The sequence below is a fragment of the Dipodomys spectabilis genome, unplaced genomic scaffold (genome assembly GCF_019054845.1).
Source record: "Dipodomys spectabilis isolate Male_0828 unplaced genomic scaffold, ASM1905484v1 ptg000175l, whole genome shotgun sequence".
Lineage (NCBI taxonomy): Eukaryota > Metazoa > Chordata > Mammalia > Rodentia > Heteromyidae > Dipodomys > Dipodomys spectabilis.
Window position 1 is genome coordinate 6,334,002 of NW_024870852.1, and position 18,190 is coordinate 6,352,191.

An 18,190-nucleotide genomic window follows, 5' to 3' on the forward strand; every position below is an offset into this window, starting at 1 on the left:
CAGAGTTCAAGCCCTACAACTGACCCAAAAAAACCCTGACACTTACACAATAAATACAGGCACCTGCTCTTTTTCTTCCCGTGGTTTCCTGTCCTTATGATATATTTACTTTGATTTTTCTGTTGTCTTTGTTTTTCCATATAAACTCAAAGTTTAGGCACGGGAGTAAAACAATTCCTCATAGTTTACAAGGTTCTTTCTGAGTTGCAAATGTTCTTCCCCACCCCTATCCCATTCACTCCTGACACTAGGACAGACAAGAGATAAAAGAGCACTCTTTCTCACTTCTGTTGGGGAAACCTTAACAGCACACAGTAAATCACTCTGGTCTCTCAGATGCTTCAACTGTGTTTCAGGATAGATGTTGTGTGATCTGTGCACAATTACAGTGCATACAAATAGGAACAGAAGATTAGGAATAGATGACAGAAATGTATGAGCTTTGCTGTGAGTTCTATGCCCTCAAAACCCCGGTCTTTTTCTTCCTTTCCATCTCCCTCCCTTCCCCTCCTTTCCTTCCTCCCTCCCTTCCTTCCTTCCTTCTGCCATTCTTTCCTTCCGCCCTTCCCCACCCTCCCTTCTTCCTTCTGTGTGTGTGTATATACACGCACGCGCGCATGCGCACGTGCGTGTGTATGAATGCACACACCAATACTGGGGCCTGTAACTCAGGGCCTGGTGCTATCCGTTAGCTTATTTGCTCAAGGCTGGCACTCTGCCATTTGAGACACTCCATTTCTGGCTTTTTGTTGGTTAATTGGAGATAAGAATCTCAAACTTTTGTTCCCTGGTTGACTTAGAACTGGGATCTTCAGGTCTCAGCTCCTGAGTAGCTAGTATGATAGCTGTGAGCTAATAGTGCCTGAAAAAAACCTTTGGTCTTTAGTTTCTGGAAGTCAAGATGGGTAATAACCCTGTCAAGGCTGCAGAGTAGAGAAAATATCCTGCATCACCCCCAATTTTCCAGCTAGCAGCTCCCCCTCCAAAAGGGATTGTGTGGAATGAGGTTGATGGGCTTATTCTTACCTGACTTGCCTAGGTTTTGTCCAATGGCCTTCCACCCTGGTTTTCCACATTCTCTAATGAAACCTTTGCATATGACCTAACTACCTGTGCATGGACTTTTTTTTTTTTTTTTGCCACTTCTGAGGCTTGAACTCAGGTCTGGGCACTGTCCCTGAGCTTTTTTTGCTCAGGACTAGCACTCTACCACTTGAGCCACAGCACCACTTCTGGCTTTTTCTGTTTATGTGATACCTAGGAATTGAACCCAAGGGTTCTTGCATGCTAGACAAGCACTATACCACTAAGCCACATTCCCAGCCCATGCATGGACTTTTTAAAGAAAAGTTTCAGTGTTTTCAAAATTACAAAACATTTTCTTCATGATAAAAATGGATTTTAATAGCAAAAAATCAAATCAATATATTTTACTGCAATGGACCACTCATGCTGGTCTTAGACCTAAAGTCCTTTGTTTTCGCTTGCAATTTAAAAAACACCTGTGTTTAACGTGCAGTTTCTAGAGGGTCTTTTCAGAATCAGTAGCTTGTAGCAGCCTGTGAGAATGCAAGTCCTGTTCTGCAGGTCCTGGGTGGAGGCCAGGATTTCCCCTCCTTAACCTTAGGTGGTGTAGGTTTGTGCTATACTTGTGGGTTGCAAAACAGTTAGAACTTACTTATTTCAGTATTTTCCCTGTTGAACAAATGCTTCTCTTTCCTCCATTTCTTTACATTTTAGGGGGATTTTCGTGGAGGGTCTCTCCTGTGTCCTCGATGGCATATTTGGTACTGGGAATGGCTCTACTTCATCCAGTCCCAACATTGGAGTTTTGGGAATTACGAAGGTACAGATATCTTCATAATTAATGAGTTGGGTGTTTGTCTATTTCCATTGATCAGTCCAAGACAGGATGGACCTGCCCATAGTCCTCCCTCCTGCTGGTTTTCCCTTCAATGAGTTTGTGGGGTGCCTGTTTGGAAGTTCTCCTCCCTGGGCTGGTCATAAGGAAGGCACTCCGGTGCTCTTACTGCTTCTTGCAGTCCTCAGATGTTGATGGGAGCACCCATAGGTGTGGTCTAATGGGTCATTGAGGACCAGCTCATGCAGGCCTTCTTAGGGGTCCACAGACACTGAGTAGAAGAGGACTGCAGGAAGCAACCAGATGTGACTTATTTGTTTGTGTGTGTGTGTCGATTGTGGGGCTTGAACTCTGGGCATGAATGCTGTCCCTCAGTTCTTCAGCTCAAGGTTAGCGCTCTACCACTTGAACTGCAGTGCCACTTTGGCTTTTTCTGTTTATGTGGTACTGAGGAATTGAACCCAGGGCCTCATGCATGTGAGGCAAGTACTCTACCACTGAGCCACCTTCCCAGCCCCGAGATGTGACTTTTTAAGGGTCACTTTGGCTGCTGTGAAGGGAGTAGACAGTGGGGGCGGATAGAAGTGGGCCAGTTTGGGGGTGTCAGCAGTTAAAGATGATGCCCTTATTATAGAAAACTATCTCACATAAAAAGCCTCCACGGGGACACTGGGCTTTGACACTGTAAGACACTGATTGATTCAGGACTTGAGTCTGAGTCCCACCCCACCCTCACCCAGACGCTGCCACTGCCCACCTCTAAATCAACTTCCTGAAGAAGGCTGCTCTAGGGTCTTTCAACTTTATAACAGGCAATTAAACTTTACATCCCAGTTGCCTTAGGCCAAAGAGCGCTATTTGTCAGGAATAGCTCTACCGGTGAGAGGCCTTTGGATGTTGTGTAATTGGAGATTCTTAAAACTGGTTCCCCATCCATCCTAAAAGGACTGTGTAAGTCAAGGCCTCCTCACCTGAGAACTCCAGGTGAACCCCGGAAGACTTCTAGACCTGTTTGACCTCTGTAACATTAGATGGGGTTGGGGATGAATTTCCAGAGAAATTTTCCCTCCAGCTCTGTCCAGAATTCTATAACCAGATGGCAAGAAACCTAACACTAAATTTGATTAATCTGGATTACAGATGCAGGTGAGAGAAGCAGCACATGATATAGGGTTCGTTCCTGACTTGTTCGTTGGTTTTTTCCCCCCTAAGTTGGCAGAGCCAGGCCAGAGCTCATGAGGCCTCATGTGTGCCAATGGCCCCACCTGCTGCCTGCTATACCCAGTGCATGGCATGGGAGGGAAAGGTTGCATGCGGGGCGCTTTCTCTAGTACCATTCCTGGGTCCTGTTGCTGCCCATGGTAAGAATTAGGTGTGGAGCCTTTGAAGCCCAGGAATGCTCTTAACAAGGTACAATGGACCATCCCTGAATTAGAATAGAGTAGAATCCTGCTGTTCCAGTTCTTGATCCAGGCTGTCTAAAACAGTAGTCTGTAGCCACATGTGGCTGCTTTGAGCCTGTAGGTACGTAACTGGTCCCAAATAGTCATATTATGAAGGTTGGTAGAGAGGGACTCTTCAGGGGAGTCAGTTTAATAAGCCTTCTCTCTTTGTGTGCCCCTTTAAAACAAACCACATTACTAAGCCAAGGTCACTGAAGGGAGTGAGCAAAGTTGTTTTGTTTTTTTTTTTAAACAAGTGACCCAGGTGGTTTGGGGGATAATTGTCTTTATTAAAATTTGGATGGCACTAGCTTAAGGCACCCTGCCAGCACTTTTTAATGAGCTAATTGGTATTTAGCTGAATCCCTGTGGACCTAGCCATCGAAGCCACTTCCCCCGGCAAAGAGACAACATCTATCCAGTCAAGGGCAGAAAGTCAGGCCAGTAATCAGGTTTGCATTCTGGTCAGTCACAAGTCATGATCCTTGGGGAAAGGGTTATAGTCACAGCCAGTCCATCTGCATTTGCCTGGAAGCAGTGAAATGGGACATGGAGCATAAATGTCTGTGTGACCCATCTGCCACTCCTCCACTGAAGGACTTGGGACAAAGCCACGTTTCTGAGCAGAACTCTGAAATCCTGTGGCTCCAGATCGAGATCCATGTTGGACGGTATAAGGGTCAATAGCCTGATATGTATATTGAAATAAAATACTCATTCTCTGAGTGGCACTAGCCTTGGGTCAAGGCTTAGCGCCTCACCTGGCTTGATGGCTGCCAGTGGACAGCGCAGCAAAACAAAACGCTTCCATTGTCTAATGTGCCCTGTAGACAGCACTGGGCTGAGCCATCAAGCCAGATTCCATATCAGAGAAAAGGTCTGCATCTCTCCCCCAAGTTCTGCTTCCATTTCCCAGCAACTCCATTACTTATAGTCGTTCATCCAGTTAATAATGCATTCCAGGTACATGGAATTGCTAACTTATTTTCTCCAGAATTGGAGTTTCCTACCCAGACCCCACTGCCAAGTACAGCCTACTGTTTATTAGAAAGGAGCCATGTGACATGGTAGGAGGTGACTGCTTTGGATCCCAGCCCTGGTTCCTCTCTCAGTGTGTCTATGGGCAAGTTATATCACTCCTAGTCTTCGGGTCCTATGTGTCTTGTAAGGTATTACAGTGAATCACTTGATATAGAGCACTTACCAGGCCTTCCCAGCAGGTAGCAAGTACCTGATAGGCAATGGTATGATCATTGGAGATGTTTGGCCCTAGGTTTATCTCTAGGAACAGAGTGAATAGTCTCCTTGGACATAGTATCTCTTGGTGGTATCCAGGGCCACTGCTCTCTGCCATATTCCATACTGCTGGAATACTTGGGACGTCAGAACACTGGGATGTCCTCTATAGACATATAGCAGTACATGGGCAGAGCTTCCACTCTTCTGGAAGGAAGTCAGAAGGAGGTGTGAAGAGGCCAGAGGATGGCCGGCATAAGAAGAGACACAAACTCCTGGGAAGGGCACTCTTGGAGGGCAGGAATTTTAGTACCGTGTGTTTGGTATTTAAGAAGAGGAAATGTACATGGACACTCAAGTAATATTCATTGAGCAGCAGAGTGGCTTAGTTGCTGCCTGGCTTTTGACAGTGTGGAAAGTCTTCTGTTGTGGTTTTCACATAAATTTCCTCTTGTCAGGGCTGCCCAGCCCTACTAGAAATCTTCATACAAGCTGTTCCCTCTGCCTGGAAGCTCTTCTTCCACTGAACTCTTAGCCCTCAAGGCCATCTCCGCCACTCTCTCTAACTCACATTTTTTTCCCTATACCTCTGGGTACCCACACAGCAGAATAATGTTTGATTACAAGCTTGTGATTTATCCATCTTTGGATCCACCTCTGCCTAACACGTGCTAGTTCGGTAATCCTCTAAGGTGTCTACTGAGAAAGGAGCCATTTGGAAATGAAAGACTTCTTTGTCATGTAATTTCAGCAAGCACAATTCATTTCTGCTTAATCCAACTGTTTGTATCATCCTTCCTGCTACTTGCCTGCCCTGCTTTTCTGGGTTGAGACACTGGAGGCTAGAAGCAGACTGTGACCAAATCCAGCTGGTCAACTAGCTCTTCACTCATACAGTAAAAGGTTAGGCCCTGTTGCTCACGTAGCTGTCTTGAGAACCTTGGAGAAACTTCATTGGAAGCTTCAGACCCATCTGAATCACACAGTTACACCACTAGCCAGGAGAACCCAGATTACACTGTAAACTTCGGCATTTGCCCTGGGGCCTGGACCTGGAGCTGGAGGATGGCAGGAGAGCTAAGGAGCACTTGGAATGTGTGACCCATGCTTGGGAGGAATTGAATTTGAAATTTCCCTTCTTTTTTAATCAACTTAAACTTAAGTTAGCCATCTTGTCCTTACTATAAGTCCACATAGTCTCATGGACATGCCTCCAGACATTATTTTAGTCCAGGCAGAAAAAGTACACGCCAACAGTGAAAAATTCTTGAACCAGATACCAGTTTTACTTCCTGCTATCTGGGTGACCTCAGGCTAGAAGCTTCTAGAAAGCAGAAGTTATATTATTAGACTGCCAGAAGACCATGCAGACATCCAGGTACAAAGAACAAAGAAAAGGTTTATTCCAGTAAAGGCACTGGCAAGACCCCTTCTCACAAGAGAGAAGTGAGAGGAAGTGTCAGCTATTGTTTCAGGTGACTTTTATAACCTCCGAGATTTGGGAACTCTTAATATCTTACATGGTTATAGCTGCCCCAAACGCGTGCCCTCTCTGGTGACCATATGACTTGAGATTTAGGGGATCTTGCTGCCTTATATGGTTATAGCTATCCCAAAGGAGAGCTCTCTCAGGTAAAAGGGGGTAGGGGCTAATCATTTGCTGACTTTACTAAATGGGCCTAGTGTTGCCTAGGGAAAGAGCATGCTAAGTCATGAGGGAGGAGGCTTCTGGGCTAATAGTTTAGGTCTCAACACAACAGGACAAGGACACACACAGAGATGCTCACTAGCACGCATGGCTTCAGTATGTTTAGAAAGTCCACTCCACGCTGGGCGCCGGTGGCTCACACCTGTAATCCTAGCAACTCAGGAGGCTCAGATCTGAGGATCACGGTTCAAAGCCAGCCCAGGCAGGAAAGTCCGTGAGATTCTTACCTCCAATAAAGTACTAGAAAACTGGAAGTGGCACTGTGGCTCCAGTGGTAGAGCATTCGTCTTGAGCGAAAGAGCGCAGGGACAGCGCCCAAGCCCAGAGTTTAAGCTCCACGGCTGACAAAAAAAGAAAGAAAGAAAGTCCCCTCCATCCATGACAGTGAGAAGAGGAAGCTCAGATGGACAGCCTCAAATACCTGTGCTGGCCAGCCACCATCGAGACCACTTTAGGTATGTCAAGCAAGACCATGAGGTTTATCCAGAAGATCTGAGCCAGGGAGGCTGACTTGCCTGGTCATATGTCAGAGGTGGAGTGGGTGCCATAAACCAGTGACACAGCTTAACACCTCTATAATCGTTGGCCCCTCCCCTGCACAGCACCACCTCTCACAAATAAGACATACCATGAGGAAAGATGGCCCCAGAAGTGTTGGGAGGGAAGAGGGAAGGTGTCTGACAGTGGGAAATGCAGGGGGGGAGGGGCCATAGAGTTGGGCCAAAGGCTCTGGAGGGTTGATTTGGTAAAGCGTGATATATGGAACCCCGAAGAGAAGTAAGTAAGCAAGCGAGCATCTGAGCTCCCAGGAGGTCATCCCAGCCAATGGCCTTGTCACCCCAGCACAGGTGACATAATTAGGGCATGGAAAAACAAAGCCCATCACCGACCCCTGGTCTATGAGGTCACCCACCCACAGACAAGACACAAATAGATAGCTAAGATGTTGGGAAGGGAAAGGAAGGAGGGTGAGAGAGAGATCTGCTTGGCTCATGTGGATAGTAATTTACAGTCATCCTATATTGAGATCAGTCACTGTGAACAGGTTATAGAGTGAGGTGGGTTCTGCCAGAGCACGCCCTATTTGTCCTGGGATGTTGGGCTGGAAGGATGGCAAGTGAACTGGCATTCGTCTCTGGTGTATCCACAGGTGGGCAGCCGCCGAGTGATCCAGTATGGTGCAGCGCTCATGCTTGGCCTGGGTATGATTGGCAAGTTCAGTGCCCTGTTTGCATCCCTCCCAGACCCTGTTCTCGGAGCCCTCTTCTGCACCCTCTTTGGTAAGTAGGATCCCACCTCTGGTAGCCAGCTTCCCTCTCAGATGCCTTTCTTCACATTGGCTAATTCTTAATGAAAATCATGGTATTTTATTTATTTTGTATTTTTTGCTAATTCTCTTCAATAAGATTAAGGTTAGTAATTTCTGTTTTAAAGTATAAAAGGTTATGTCAGCATTACTCTCCTGAATTGAATTTATGTTAAAGGTAAAACCTGCAATAAGAAAATTGTACCACAAATATGAAGATAATAGTCTCTTTAATTAGTTTCTAATTGATTGAACTCACCTGTCTTTTTCTGTGAATGGGATATTTAAACTTGACCATTATCACAGTGGAACTGTGGATTGATCTCTGAGCTGTTCACTTATAGCCATCAGGGTCATGCATCAGATATTCAGTGGGTTTCCCCATTTACTTGGAAGAGGAGCCACTGCTCTTTGCCATCCTTAAATCTAGAGAAGATGTGCATGGTGCTTTGCCCAGGTCATTTGAGTAGAGGCAAAGTGCTTACATTCCAGCAGCTCCACACTTCTCTTCCTGTCACTGTCTGCACTTGGCTCCTAGCTGCTTCTGATGGTGGAGAAAGGAAAGAAGTAACCTGTTCCCATGTGGCCCATAAATCCATGAAATGTGACCTCATGTTTTTCTCCCCAGGAATGATCACAGCCGTTGGCCTCTCCAATCTACAGTTCATCGACTTGAATTCTTCCCGGAACCTCTTTGTGCTTGGATTTTCAATCTTCTTTGGACTCGTCCTTCCAAGTTACCTCAGACAGAATCCTTTAGTCACAGGTAAGGAAAGCAGGCCTTGAATCTGGGGTCTGGGGTTGGAACCACAGCCAGGAGTCACAAGCAGCTCATTCCCAGTGCGAGAGGGCCTGAGGCACTTGTGTAACTGAACCTTGTCTGCCTCTCTTCTGAATCTCACTCTAGCATCTTCTCTGAAGCCCCATGGGCCTTCCCCATTGGCTGTCTCTATACAGGGCTGATTTGGGTGTCATGGTCTCTTTGATTACTGGAACTACTATATTACGATGTATAATTTGCTAATCATGGAACTAAAGGCAGGAGGATCGTGAGTTCAGGCAAGTCTACGCTATGTAAGTGAGACTCTGTGTCAAGAAACAAACAACAAAATAAGTATAATTTCTTAAAATCAACTTTACAGACTTTAAAATATGTATTTTTCTACTAGGATTATAGCTACTTTCAAGCCCTATTGGGTTGGCTCCTACTTTGTTTTTGAAAGGTCGAATTTTGGAGTCTTTATTGTAGTACTAGCGGTCTGCAGGCAGGCCAAGTACAAAGACCTGAAGCCCAGAACAGAGCTTGCACCAAGGCTCCTACTTTTTATTTTAGTAAATACATAATGAAGACTGACAGAGAAGGAACCATATTAAATATCTATCGTGACTGATATTTTATTATTACAAATGAACAATTGAGGACTTTTTAGGGAATAGTTCCGGGTTAATCCTCTTGTTTCCATTTCCTGAGATCATTTCCATAAATACTCTATGATCACATAGGCATTGCACCGTGAGTTCCTCCCCTAAGAGTATCCTCCTTTGGTAGTTAAAGGGGTTTTGAACTCAAGGCCTTGTATTTGCTAGGCAAGTAAGTGCTCTACTGCTTGAGCCCTTTTGCCCTAGTTATTTTTCAGATAAGATATCATGCTTCCCACCCAGCAATCCTTGAACTTCCTTTCTTCCGATTTGTGTTCCACACATAGCTGAGATTATAGTTATAAACCACCTTGTTTATTGGTATGGGGGTCTCATTAACTTTTTTGCCCAATCTTAACCTTGAACTGTAATCCTATGGATTAACTCTCAAGTAGCTGGGATTATAGGCCCCTATACCCACCTGAGGTCCCAGGATTTAAACTGAGGACCTTCTGCTTGCTAGGCAGATGCTTTACCACTTGAACCTTCAGCTTTATTCTTCACATATTTTTCCAAGTGAAATTCACATATAAAATTATCATTTTACAGTGGCTTTTTACTCCTTTCACAATTTAATGTGACCATTACTCCTATCTAATTTCCAAAATTTGCCAGCACTCCAAAAGAAAACTTGATGTTCCTGTTATCCACAAGGTTTCCCGTCCCTACAGACTTTCCTGTTCTAGACATTTCATATAAATGGAATCATAGAATATATGACCTCTCTGTGCCTGTGTGTTTTCTGTTAAGGTTTTTGAGACTCATCCATGCTATAGCATATTTAAGAATCCTTTCTTCATGGCTAAATTTTGTACATGTGTGTGTGTGTGTGTGGGTGTGTATACACACATGTTTGTACCATGTTTTTATCCAGTCATCCGTTATGAGCTGTACTCTATTTTGACTGTTGTGGCATTGTCTGAAGCAGAATAAGCAAATTATGGATCATTGCTTCTAGGAGGAAATAGGACCAGCAGTACTGTAATCAGGCCTGAGTGAATCTTGTCTTAACACCCACCCACCAGCCTTCCTGCGCTTAGAAATGCCAGACAGCACTGCAGCACACGTGGGGCCATTTTTAACAACACAGCCACCAAGGAAAAGCACACAGTGTGAAAGACACATTTATAAGTAGACTCCACAAAGGACACTTACAGTGGGAGAGCTAAAAGGAGAAGGCAGAGGTCCTTGTTTGACTTCATGTGGGAGTTTGCATGCTGGGTGGCTCAAGCCTTTCCCTGTTGGTGCATGCCTATGAATGGTGTGGATGGGTACCTAGAATATACATTGTGGTTAGAGGTTAGAGCCCCTCACATATGCAGAATCTGTTAGTGATAAGCATAGACATTATTTGCTTGGGACCTTTTTAAAATTCTCAGCACATGCGAGCAGTGGAATTGCTGGGTCACGTGGTCATTCTAGGTTTAGGGTTTGGGGGAACTGCCAAGCTTTTCAATGGTAGCTGTACCATTTCCAATCCAGTCAACTTCTGTCTCCACATCCTCTCTAGCACATTCCATTTTCTAAGTGCAGAAAGTGTTGCAAACTTCCTAATATCAGAGGAAAGAGGCTTACATGCAACTTTTTGTTTTTCTGTTTCTTTTTTGTGCCAGTACTACAGCTTGAATTTGTGGCCAGAACACTGTCCCTTAATATTATAGACTCAAGGCTAGAGCTCTGTTTGAGACTCACCTTGTTTTGTTCTGTTTTTGTCAGGCCTGGGGTTTGAACTCAGGATCTGTACACTGTTCCTGAGCTTCTCTTTGCTCAAGGCTACACTCTACTACTTGAGTCATTGCGCCACTTTTGGCTTTCTCTGAGTAGTTTATTGGAAATAAGAGTCTCACAGACTTTTCTGCCTGGGCTGGCTTTGAACCATGATCCTCAGATCGCTGTCTCCTGAGGAGTAGGTAGGATTCCAGGTGTGAGCCATTAGCACCCAGCTAGCCTTTTTTTCCATTTTAGTACATCACATGGGAGGATGTCTTCATAAGTCCAATTGCTTCTGATTAAAAGCAACAAGGTTCTAATTAGCAATCCAGGATTCTGAAAATGCTTGTTAGCACATCATGTTTCTGTTTGTTGTCTTGTTCATTTTGTAAGATTTTTTTTTAAAGCCTTATAACAGCTTTCTTTAATTTTTGAATAACTTTATATCTGTAGACCTTCCTCCTCAGTATTTTCATAGATCATCATAGGGTGAATGAGCTTACACACATAGCACTGACTGTCACAGTCATGCCTGATAACATGTCCCCTGTCAAAATCGGGGACAGGCCTGGCGACAGTAATGACTCATAGTGATCCTGCTCTTGTTTCCAGGCATCACAGGAATTGATCAAGTGTTGAATGTCCTTCTTACAACTGCAATGTTCGTAGGAGGCTGCGTAGCCTTCATTTTGGACAACACCATCCCAGGTATGTGGTCTATATTAGCCATGCTTGTTAGGTGCGAGTTACTTTATGTTGACAGATTAAAAAACGAGATGCAGAGCTGGGTGCAGTAATCCATACTTATAGTCCCAGCTACTTATGAGAAGGACCTCTTAAGCCCAGCTGGACAACGTAGGGAGAAGGAGAAGGGAAAGGAAAAGAAAAGCAGGAAGAATAAATCGGTTTGAAGCCATCAGTGATGAAAACTGTCTTGTAAAAAACGTGGTTTTTGTTAATAAGCTGGTTCCCGGGGCTGGGAAGGTGGCTCAGTGGTAGAGCGCATGCCTTGCATGCCAGAGGTCCTGGGTTCAATTCCTCAGCACCACATAAGCAAAAAGAAAAAAAAAAAAAAAAATAAGCTGGTTCCCTTGGGTTCCTCTCTGGTGAGATAGCAGTGACTGTCTCTGGGCTCCTTCTCCCCAGTTAGCCTTGCTCAGTCCCTACAGTGTGGCTTCCTGGACTTACTCACACAGTCCTGAGCTACTGGTCACAGCCTTTGGTATTTTCCTCTGGGAGCCCTGGTCTTCCAATGAGTTATTCCCAAGCTGAGCTTCCAGCTGACAAACCAGAGGATAGTGGGCAGAGGCTGAGATCAGCAAGGCCAAGATCAGTGATAGGAGATGGGTCAGATGGGGAGGTGAAGATGCAGTCCAGCATCTGTCAGCCTCATTGATGGGTGCACGCCATGCTGTGCTAGGTGAAGGACTAGGCTGGAGTGTGGCCCCACCTTGAAGTCCTCCAAGCTGCTGTGTGTCTCAGCACAGATAGCAAAGCCTTCAAGAAGGGGTGGTAGCCGGGCACTGGTGGCTCATGCCTGTAATCCTAGCTACACAGGAGGCTGAGATCTGAGGATCGAGGTTCAAAGGCAGCCCAGGCAGGAAAGACCGTGAGACTCTTATCTCAATAAACCACTTGAAAACTGGAAGTGGCACTGTGGCTCAAGCGGTAGAGCGCTCACCTTGAACTGAAGAGCATAAGGACAGTGCCCAAGCCCAGAGTTCAAGCCCCATGACTGACCAAAAAAAAAAAAAAAAAAGAAGGGGTGGTGTAATTCCTTCTGCCTGATGTGTCTTTCTCCAGCATTGTGGTTGAGGCATTTTCTTTTTGGAAGTGGCTTTGTTTTAAAGGACAAATCTTCATAAGCCAAGTGCAGTAAGTAGTACAAGCCTATAATCTCAGCACTTAGGAGGCAGAGGCAGGAGAATCAAGTTCAGTGGTGGTCTGGCTACACAGTATCATCTTGTCTCAAAAAATCAAGAACAAGAACATCTGCTCTTCTGCCTGCAGACTGATGAGCCAAGCACCCGAAGGTCAAGTGTGTGCAGTGACAGGCTGGTGAAGGCCATAATAAAAGCTGGGCCTGTTTCACAAGTTCAAATTTGATGGACTTGGGGGTGGGGGTTGGGGTTTTCTTGCACCCTATTTGAGGGACACATTTGTTAAATAGAATGCTCAACAGCCAGTTAGGAGAGTAATGTGGTGACTCAGGAAGGTAGTAATAATGGCCTGGGCCTGACCTTGAGGGTCACATATTACGGGTCTCCTAGAAGGTCAGGGAGGATGGGAAGTCATCCAGAAACAACTTGGATGGGGAGGGGAACAGGAGGGGTGGAGGAATCTCCAGCTTCTAGTCTGAGCACTTAGAGAGTTTCTCAGGTGTTCCTTGTCATCCTGCAGAGAGGGTAAGGATGTGTAGTGTATGTGCACAGAGGGTGCGTGTGTATATGCACAGAGAATAAGGGTCTTATTCCTCTTAGAAAACTGTTAAAATAAACATTTCTTTGTTTTGGATGTTGTGTGACAGGTACCCCGGAAGAAAGAGGAATACGGAAATGGAAGAAGGGCGTGGGCAAAGGGAACAAGTCTCTTGATGGCATGGAATCCTACAACTTGCCATTTGGCATGAACATTATTAAAAAATACAGATGCTTCAGCTACCTACCTATCAGCCCAACCTTTTTAGGCTACACATGGAAAGGCTTCGGAAAGGGTGAGACCAGCCGGAGTTCAGACGAAGACTCCCAGGCCACCGTATAGCCTTAGCTGTGCCCTGTGGCTCAGCCACAGTGAGGCATGTATCTGTAGTCCCTTGCTGAGTAATGAGAAGTAAAATATCTGTTCGTATATCTCCATTTACATCCTGCACCCCAGAGCTAAAACAGGTTGCACATCCCTTTTCTGTTGTGGCTAGTGATTGTGTCTAAATATGGTGTCTCACTTGTTTTCCTTATTTAAGCCCTGATCCCTTGTCCTTTGACAGTGTCCATTGCTGGCCATGGTCACTGAACTTGAAGTCCTCTGGATCCTTCCTTTTCAGTCCCTTTCTATTACCCCGTGCTAGCGTTCCTGATAAGCCACCTCTGGGATCCAGGCCCACTTTCTCTTCGCTTAACCTCAGTCCATGTCTGCAGAGATCTCTGGCCAAGGGGCACAACTCCCTGATCTAGTGTGATTCTGTTGTTCCTGATTGTCCTATAAGGTCAGTGCAGATACTGTTGAATGGGGTTCTCTTTAGGGGATTGAAGAGTAAGGGAAAGGACCCAGAGCCAATAGGATTCTCCACTTCTTTCTCTCCCTGCCTCCCTGCCCCCTCTGGGCCAGCACATTCATATTGGCCTCTCTTAGTGGCTGAGATACCTTATTTGACCTTTCTCGCTACTGGCTGGTGTGACACACACACACACACACAGACACAGGCACCAGTCAGGTTCGTGTCGGTGTCTTGGTTCTGTTGTCATGTCATGTGCGTCTATAATTACAAGGTTTTATTCAAACTATTTAATGTTATTGACTATAGCAGATTTTTTCGAAATCAGTGTTTTTTTCCATGTGATCCTTTTCCCTTGTATCCCTATTACTTGTCCCCCAACTCCCCATCTCCCCCTTAAGAAAAGAACCAGCATTTGTAAAGCTGTGGACACCATCAGGGAAGTTTGTTGTATCGGCTCTTGAAGGCCAGTAAACCATTATTGTGGTTGTGTTTTGTATTGCTTGATACCATGAAAGTGTAAATACTGTAATGCCTAATCTATTTATCAAAACTGACTACTGGACCAGAGCCCAGAAACCATGGGTATCAAGTTACACATGAATGTGTTTTGTGAAGAAGGGAAGCTAGGACAAGTAACAAAATGGGGCTGCCATATTGAATGGCTCATCATCCTGGTAAAGTCATGTCTCCCATTCTTCTGTGGCAGAAGACATGGCAAAGAGACTCTCTGTAGGAGCCCGCTGGAGCTTGATTTCACCAACTACCTGCCTTTTCGGTTGTTGCAGAGGATAGTGAGAAAAACAGCTTGCGGGCACTCTATTTAGAGTCCTAACTTATAACACTAAATTCTTTCTGACAAAATGACTTCTCTTGAATTTGGTTCGAAACTTTGCCACCAAAGGAAAAGCCTGCTTCATAAGGCTGTGCCTCTTACCTGCTGGCTGACCTGGCTGATGGAGCATTGGGTGGCAGCAGGTGTTCCTGTCTCTCGCAGCAGGATGTGGGGTCTCAGGCCGCCTGATGTCACTGGGTGCTTTCCTGTCCCCAGGCTGCCTTTATTTCACATTGCCAGGTCGTTGGTGAGTCACTATGGTCCCCTTGACTCCTGAAGTCTTGGGCTTTAAGAACACCTCAGAGCCACTCCTGTTTTGCCAAAATTTTACTTCAGATTAAGTAAAGAACTTAGATTCTAAATTACACTTAATTTGTGTGTATTTTAAATGTATATTCAATGCACACTTACTTTAGAAGCACACTGGTTAATGGTTTCCAACCTTCTTACCTTGATAAGATCGATAGTTCTCCTGCAGCCCTGAATTGCTACTGTTTCCTTCTGTCTGCTCAGGATCTTCAGTTTCTCTGCTCTGAAAAAAACAGGGAAAACTGCTAAATGTCCCAGAGATTGGCAGGATTCTAGTTTTCTAAGGTGAGCAGAAGGAACACAGATATCCAAAGAAAAAGCATTAGAACTGCTGAGTATGGTGTTCTACACCTGTGACCTTAGCACTTAGGAAGCAAAAACAAGAGTATTAGGAGTTTGAGGCCACCCTGGGCTAATTAGCCAATTCTAGTTTGGCCTATGCTCTAAGACCCTGTCCCAACAAAACAAAACAAAAAGCATCAGTACTATTGATAATTTAGGCCCAACTTCCCTTCAACCTAATATGACCAGGCATCTTTCCTCCTGGGCGGTCTGTGTACCTAGAATGTGGGCCTCTGATTTCTAGAAAGCTTTTCCCTTTAGAATCCTTTTTTGGGGCGCCATATTTTATCATGAGGCTCCAATTCTGTTCATCTTGGGAAATGGCCTTGGCTAGCATCCGCATAAAGGAAGTCCTGCAATCCTTGGAAATAGTCCTCTCATTGGAAAAAGGGTTTTTGCCCTTCTTGCTCCTTTGGAATCAACTGTTGATATTCTATCCCAGGAGGAGGAAAGAGAAGGGAGGTGGGAGAAAAAAGAGCAGCCTGAGCATATGGACCTCACTGAATCTGGTCTCTTCTGTATAGCCTTGAGCAAATAGAGTTTCCTAACCAATGAATCTTGCATGTGCAACATTTACTCCCACAAGCCATCTTAGGAAGTCATCCTCACTCTACCAAGTATACTACCGAATGGAAGCCTATCATTGAACATAGAAGAATACTTGAGTCCAAGCACACACCTGACTGGGAGATCTTCTTCTGAGAGGAAGGGTTTGGTGGTCTGTACTTGATGCATTCCCTGTCCATATTGTTGGCTTGTGCCTTGCTTTGACAGGAGGCCATTATGAAATATTCCACATGTGAATGTGATTTTAGGACAACTCCATTTCTGTTTGTCAGTGACTACCTACCCACCATCTCCACCTTTCTTAGTCCCTAAGAAAGCCTTTGTGTTCACTAGGAAAATCAGAAAGTGTTAACAAGGGCAGGGGAATGGGGGGGGAGATACCACTGCAGGTTCAGAGTAATGGAAAATGGCTAAATGAGTTTCATTGGGAAATGAATGAAAAAACAAATGATTTTCAGTCTCCTTAGGAAATTCAAGTTAGCTTCATGAGTACATTTATTTCCAGAACCTTCCTTAAGAGGGGTTCCAGTGTTCACTTTTAGATTCTTAGGATTGATCCAAGCAAGAGAAGTGGCTTTTCCAGGCCAGCTAAAATAAAGCATCATGAGTCCCATGGTTTCCCATTTCGTGGTAACAAATTCACATGCAGGAATTGCTTTATATTGTAGAATACTGACTTTTATGATGACAACTTGGTTTATGCATGAATATTGCAGTATTTCCATATAGTAAAATAACATTTCTGCCCAGGATAATAGTCAGTTTTCCAGGGGGGGGAATGATATAATTTTCATGACAATGTCATGTGCTGATAGGATTTCTCCATTGATGAATCTCTAGTATGTGTGGATACTTTATTTACCCATATGTATATTTTATGATCGTGAGCTAAATTGTTAATTATTTCATTTGTGTCCATAGTCTGATATCAATACAAGTCTAGCCTTTAGTAATGAGTGCCACAAAAGTGGCCAGGCCAGACAGAAGATGAGTCAGGAGTGGTGGCCGAAGTCTCATCGCAGAACTTGTGTGGATGGAGGAGAGGCAGCATCCTGAAGGTGGCTATGCTTGGTCTATATTCTCAACCCCAAGCTTGGCATGGCTTGGAGTGAGGGCCTGTTCTCCCAGCTATCATTGCATGCCAGCTATGCATACCCAGCCACACGCACCGTACAGGTTCCTTTGCAGCTCCTGCACCTGAGCAATTTCAGAGCTCTGGTCCACAGAGAGCCTCCCTTTCTTCAGAGAAGAGGTTGGGCTTTCACAGGCTACTTGTCCTTCGGTCCCCTATTGCCTTAGGATGTGGACACAGAATAGGACATCCCCGCCCTCTACTCCTCTTGCAGTCAGAACCTCAGTAGTACAAGAAGGCTGCCTGTCTTTGCCAGTGTTCGCCTTCCACCCGTGGATCCCCAAAGTATATGAGCACTGAGGGTCTGTCCCTCTTGAGCAGCCTCATGAACATTCCCATCCTTCCTTTCAGGTTACTGTTGACTGTGCCTCGTCATGGCTTCGGTATCCCGCCACCTTCCCATTTCTGTATGTGTTTGCAGGCACTTAGGATGCCCTTGCCAGTGCCACTCTCTGACTTCACAGTTCATGAATACCCTTCTCTCTGTGTTCCTAACTTCCTTTGCTTTGACACATTAATACATTTCTGACTGTTCTTAAAACAGTGGAGATGCCTCTTTTTCTTGAGTTTTTGTGACTGACCCTGCCTATACACGTTCCTGGAGTTCTGTTTGTTTTTGTTTTTATTTTGTGTTCTGAGGGTTATTCGGGGGTAGGGTTGTTTTTTGAGATGTGTAATTCTTTTATGGAGTTTTTAAAAAGAATTTTCATATTGTTTTTTCTAACATGGCTTCATTAAACGTTTAAGTATTTTAAAAATAATGTAATATTTGGACCAGATGTTGTGAATAATAGTAGAGATAAAGCTATTTTATTCTGTATTTTTAAAACTGTTCCGTACAAATAAAAGCTCTCCTGGACACAGTTTTGTTGTTCACATGCCTCCTTCTTTGTCTGATCTCTAAGAAATGTGTAATTCATTACAAGTCATCACCTAGGGGAGGGAAATAAGCAAATAAGAAATTCAGTTAGCCAGACACGGGTGGCTCATGCCTATAATCCTAGCTACTCAGGAAGCTGAGAGCTGAGGATCGTGATTGGAAGCCAGCCAGGGCAGATAGGTCCCCTTGAGACTCTTACCTCCAATGACCCACTTTAAAAATGGCTCAAGTG

General features: G+C 44.8%; 1 protein-coding gene across 2 annotated transcripts in view; it reads left to right on the top strand.

Annotated features, from left to right (window-relative positions):
* Slc23a2 (solute carrier family 23 member 2) overlaps positions 1-17,952 on the top strand; it is a 126,184-nt gene extending 108,232 nt beyond the window's left edge. For both annotated transcript variants that reach the window (XM_042694498.1, XM_042694499.1), the window contains exons 12-16: positions 1,741-1,846; positions 7,398-7,527; positions 8,182-8,319; positions 11,295-11,390; positions 13,210-17,952. In XM_042694498.1, coding sequence (XP_042550432.1) covers positions 1,741-1,846; positions 7,398-7,527; positions 8,182-8,319; positions 11,295-11,390; positions 13,210-13,442 — 703 coding nt within the window. In that variant the 3' untranslated portion in view covers positions 13,443-17,952. The remainder of the gene's footprint in view (positions 1-1,740; positions 1,847-7,397; positions 7,528-8,181; positions 8,320-11,294; positions 11,391-13,209) is intronic.
* Positions 17,953-18,190: the final 238 nt, after the last annotated feature.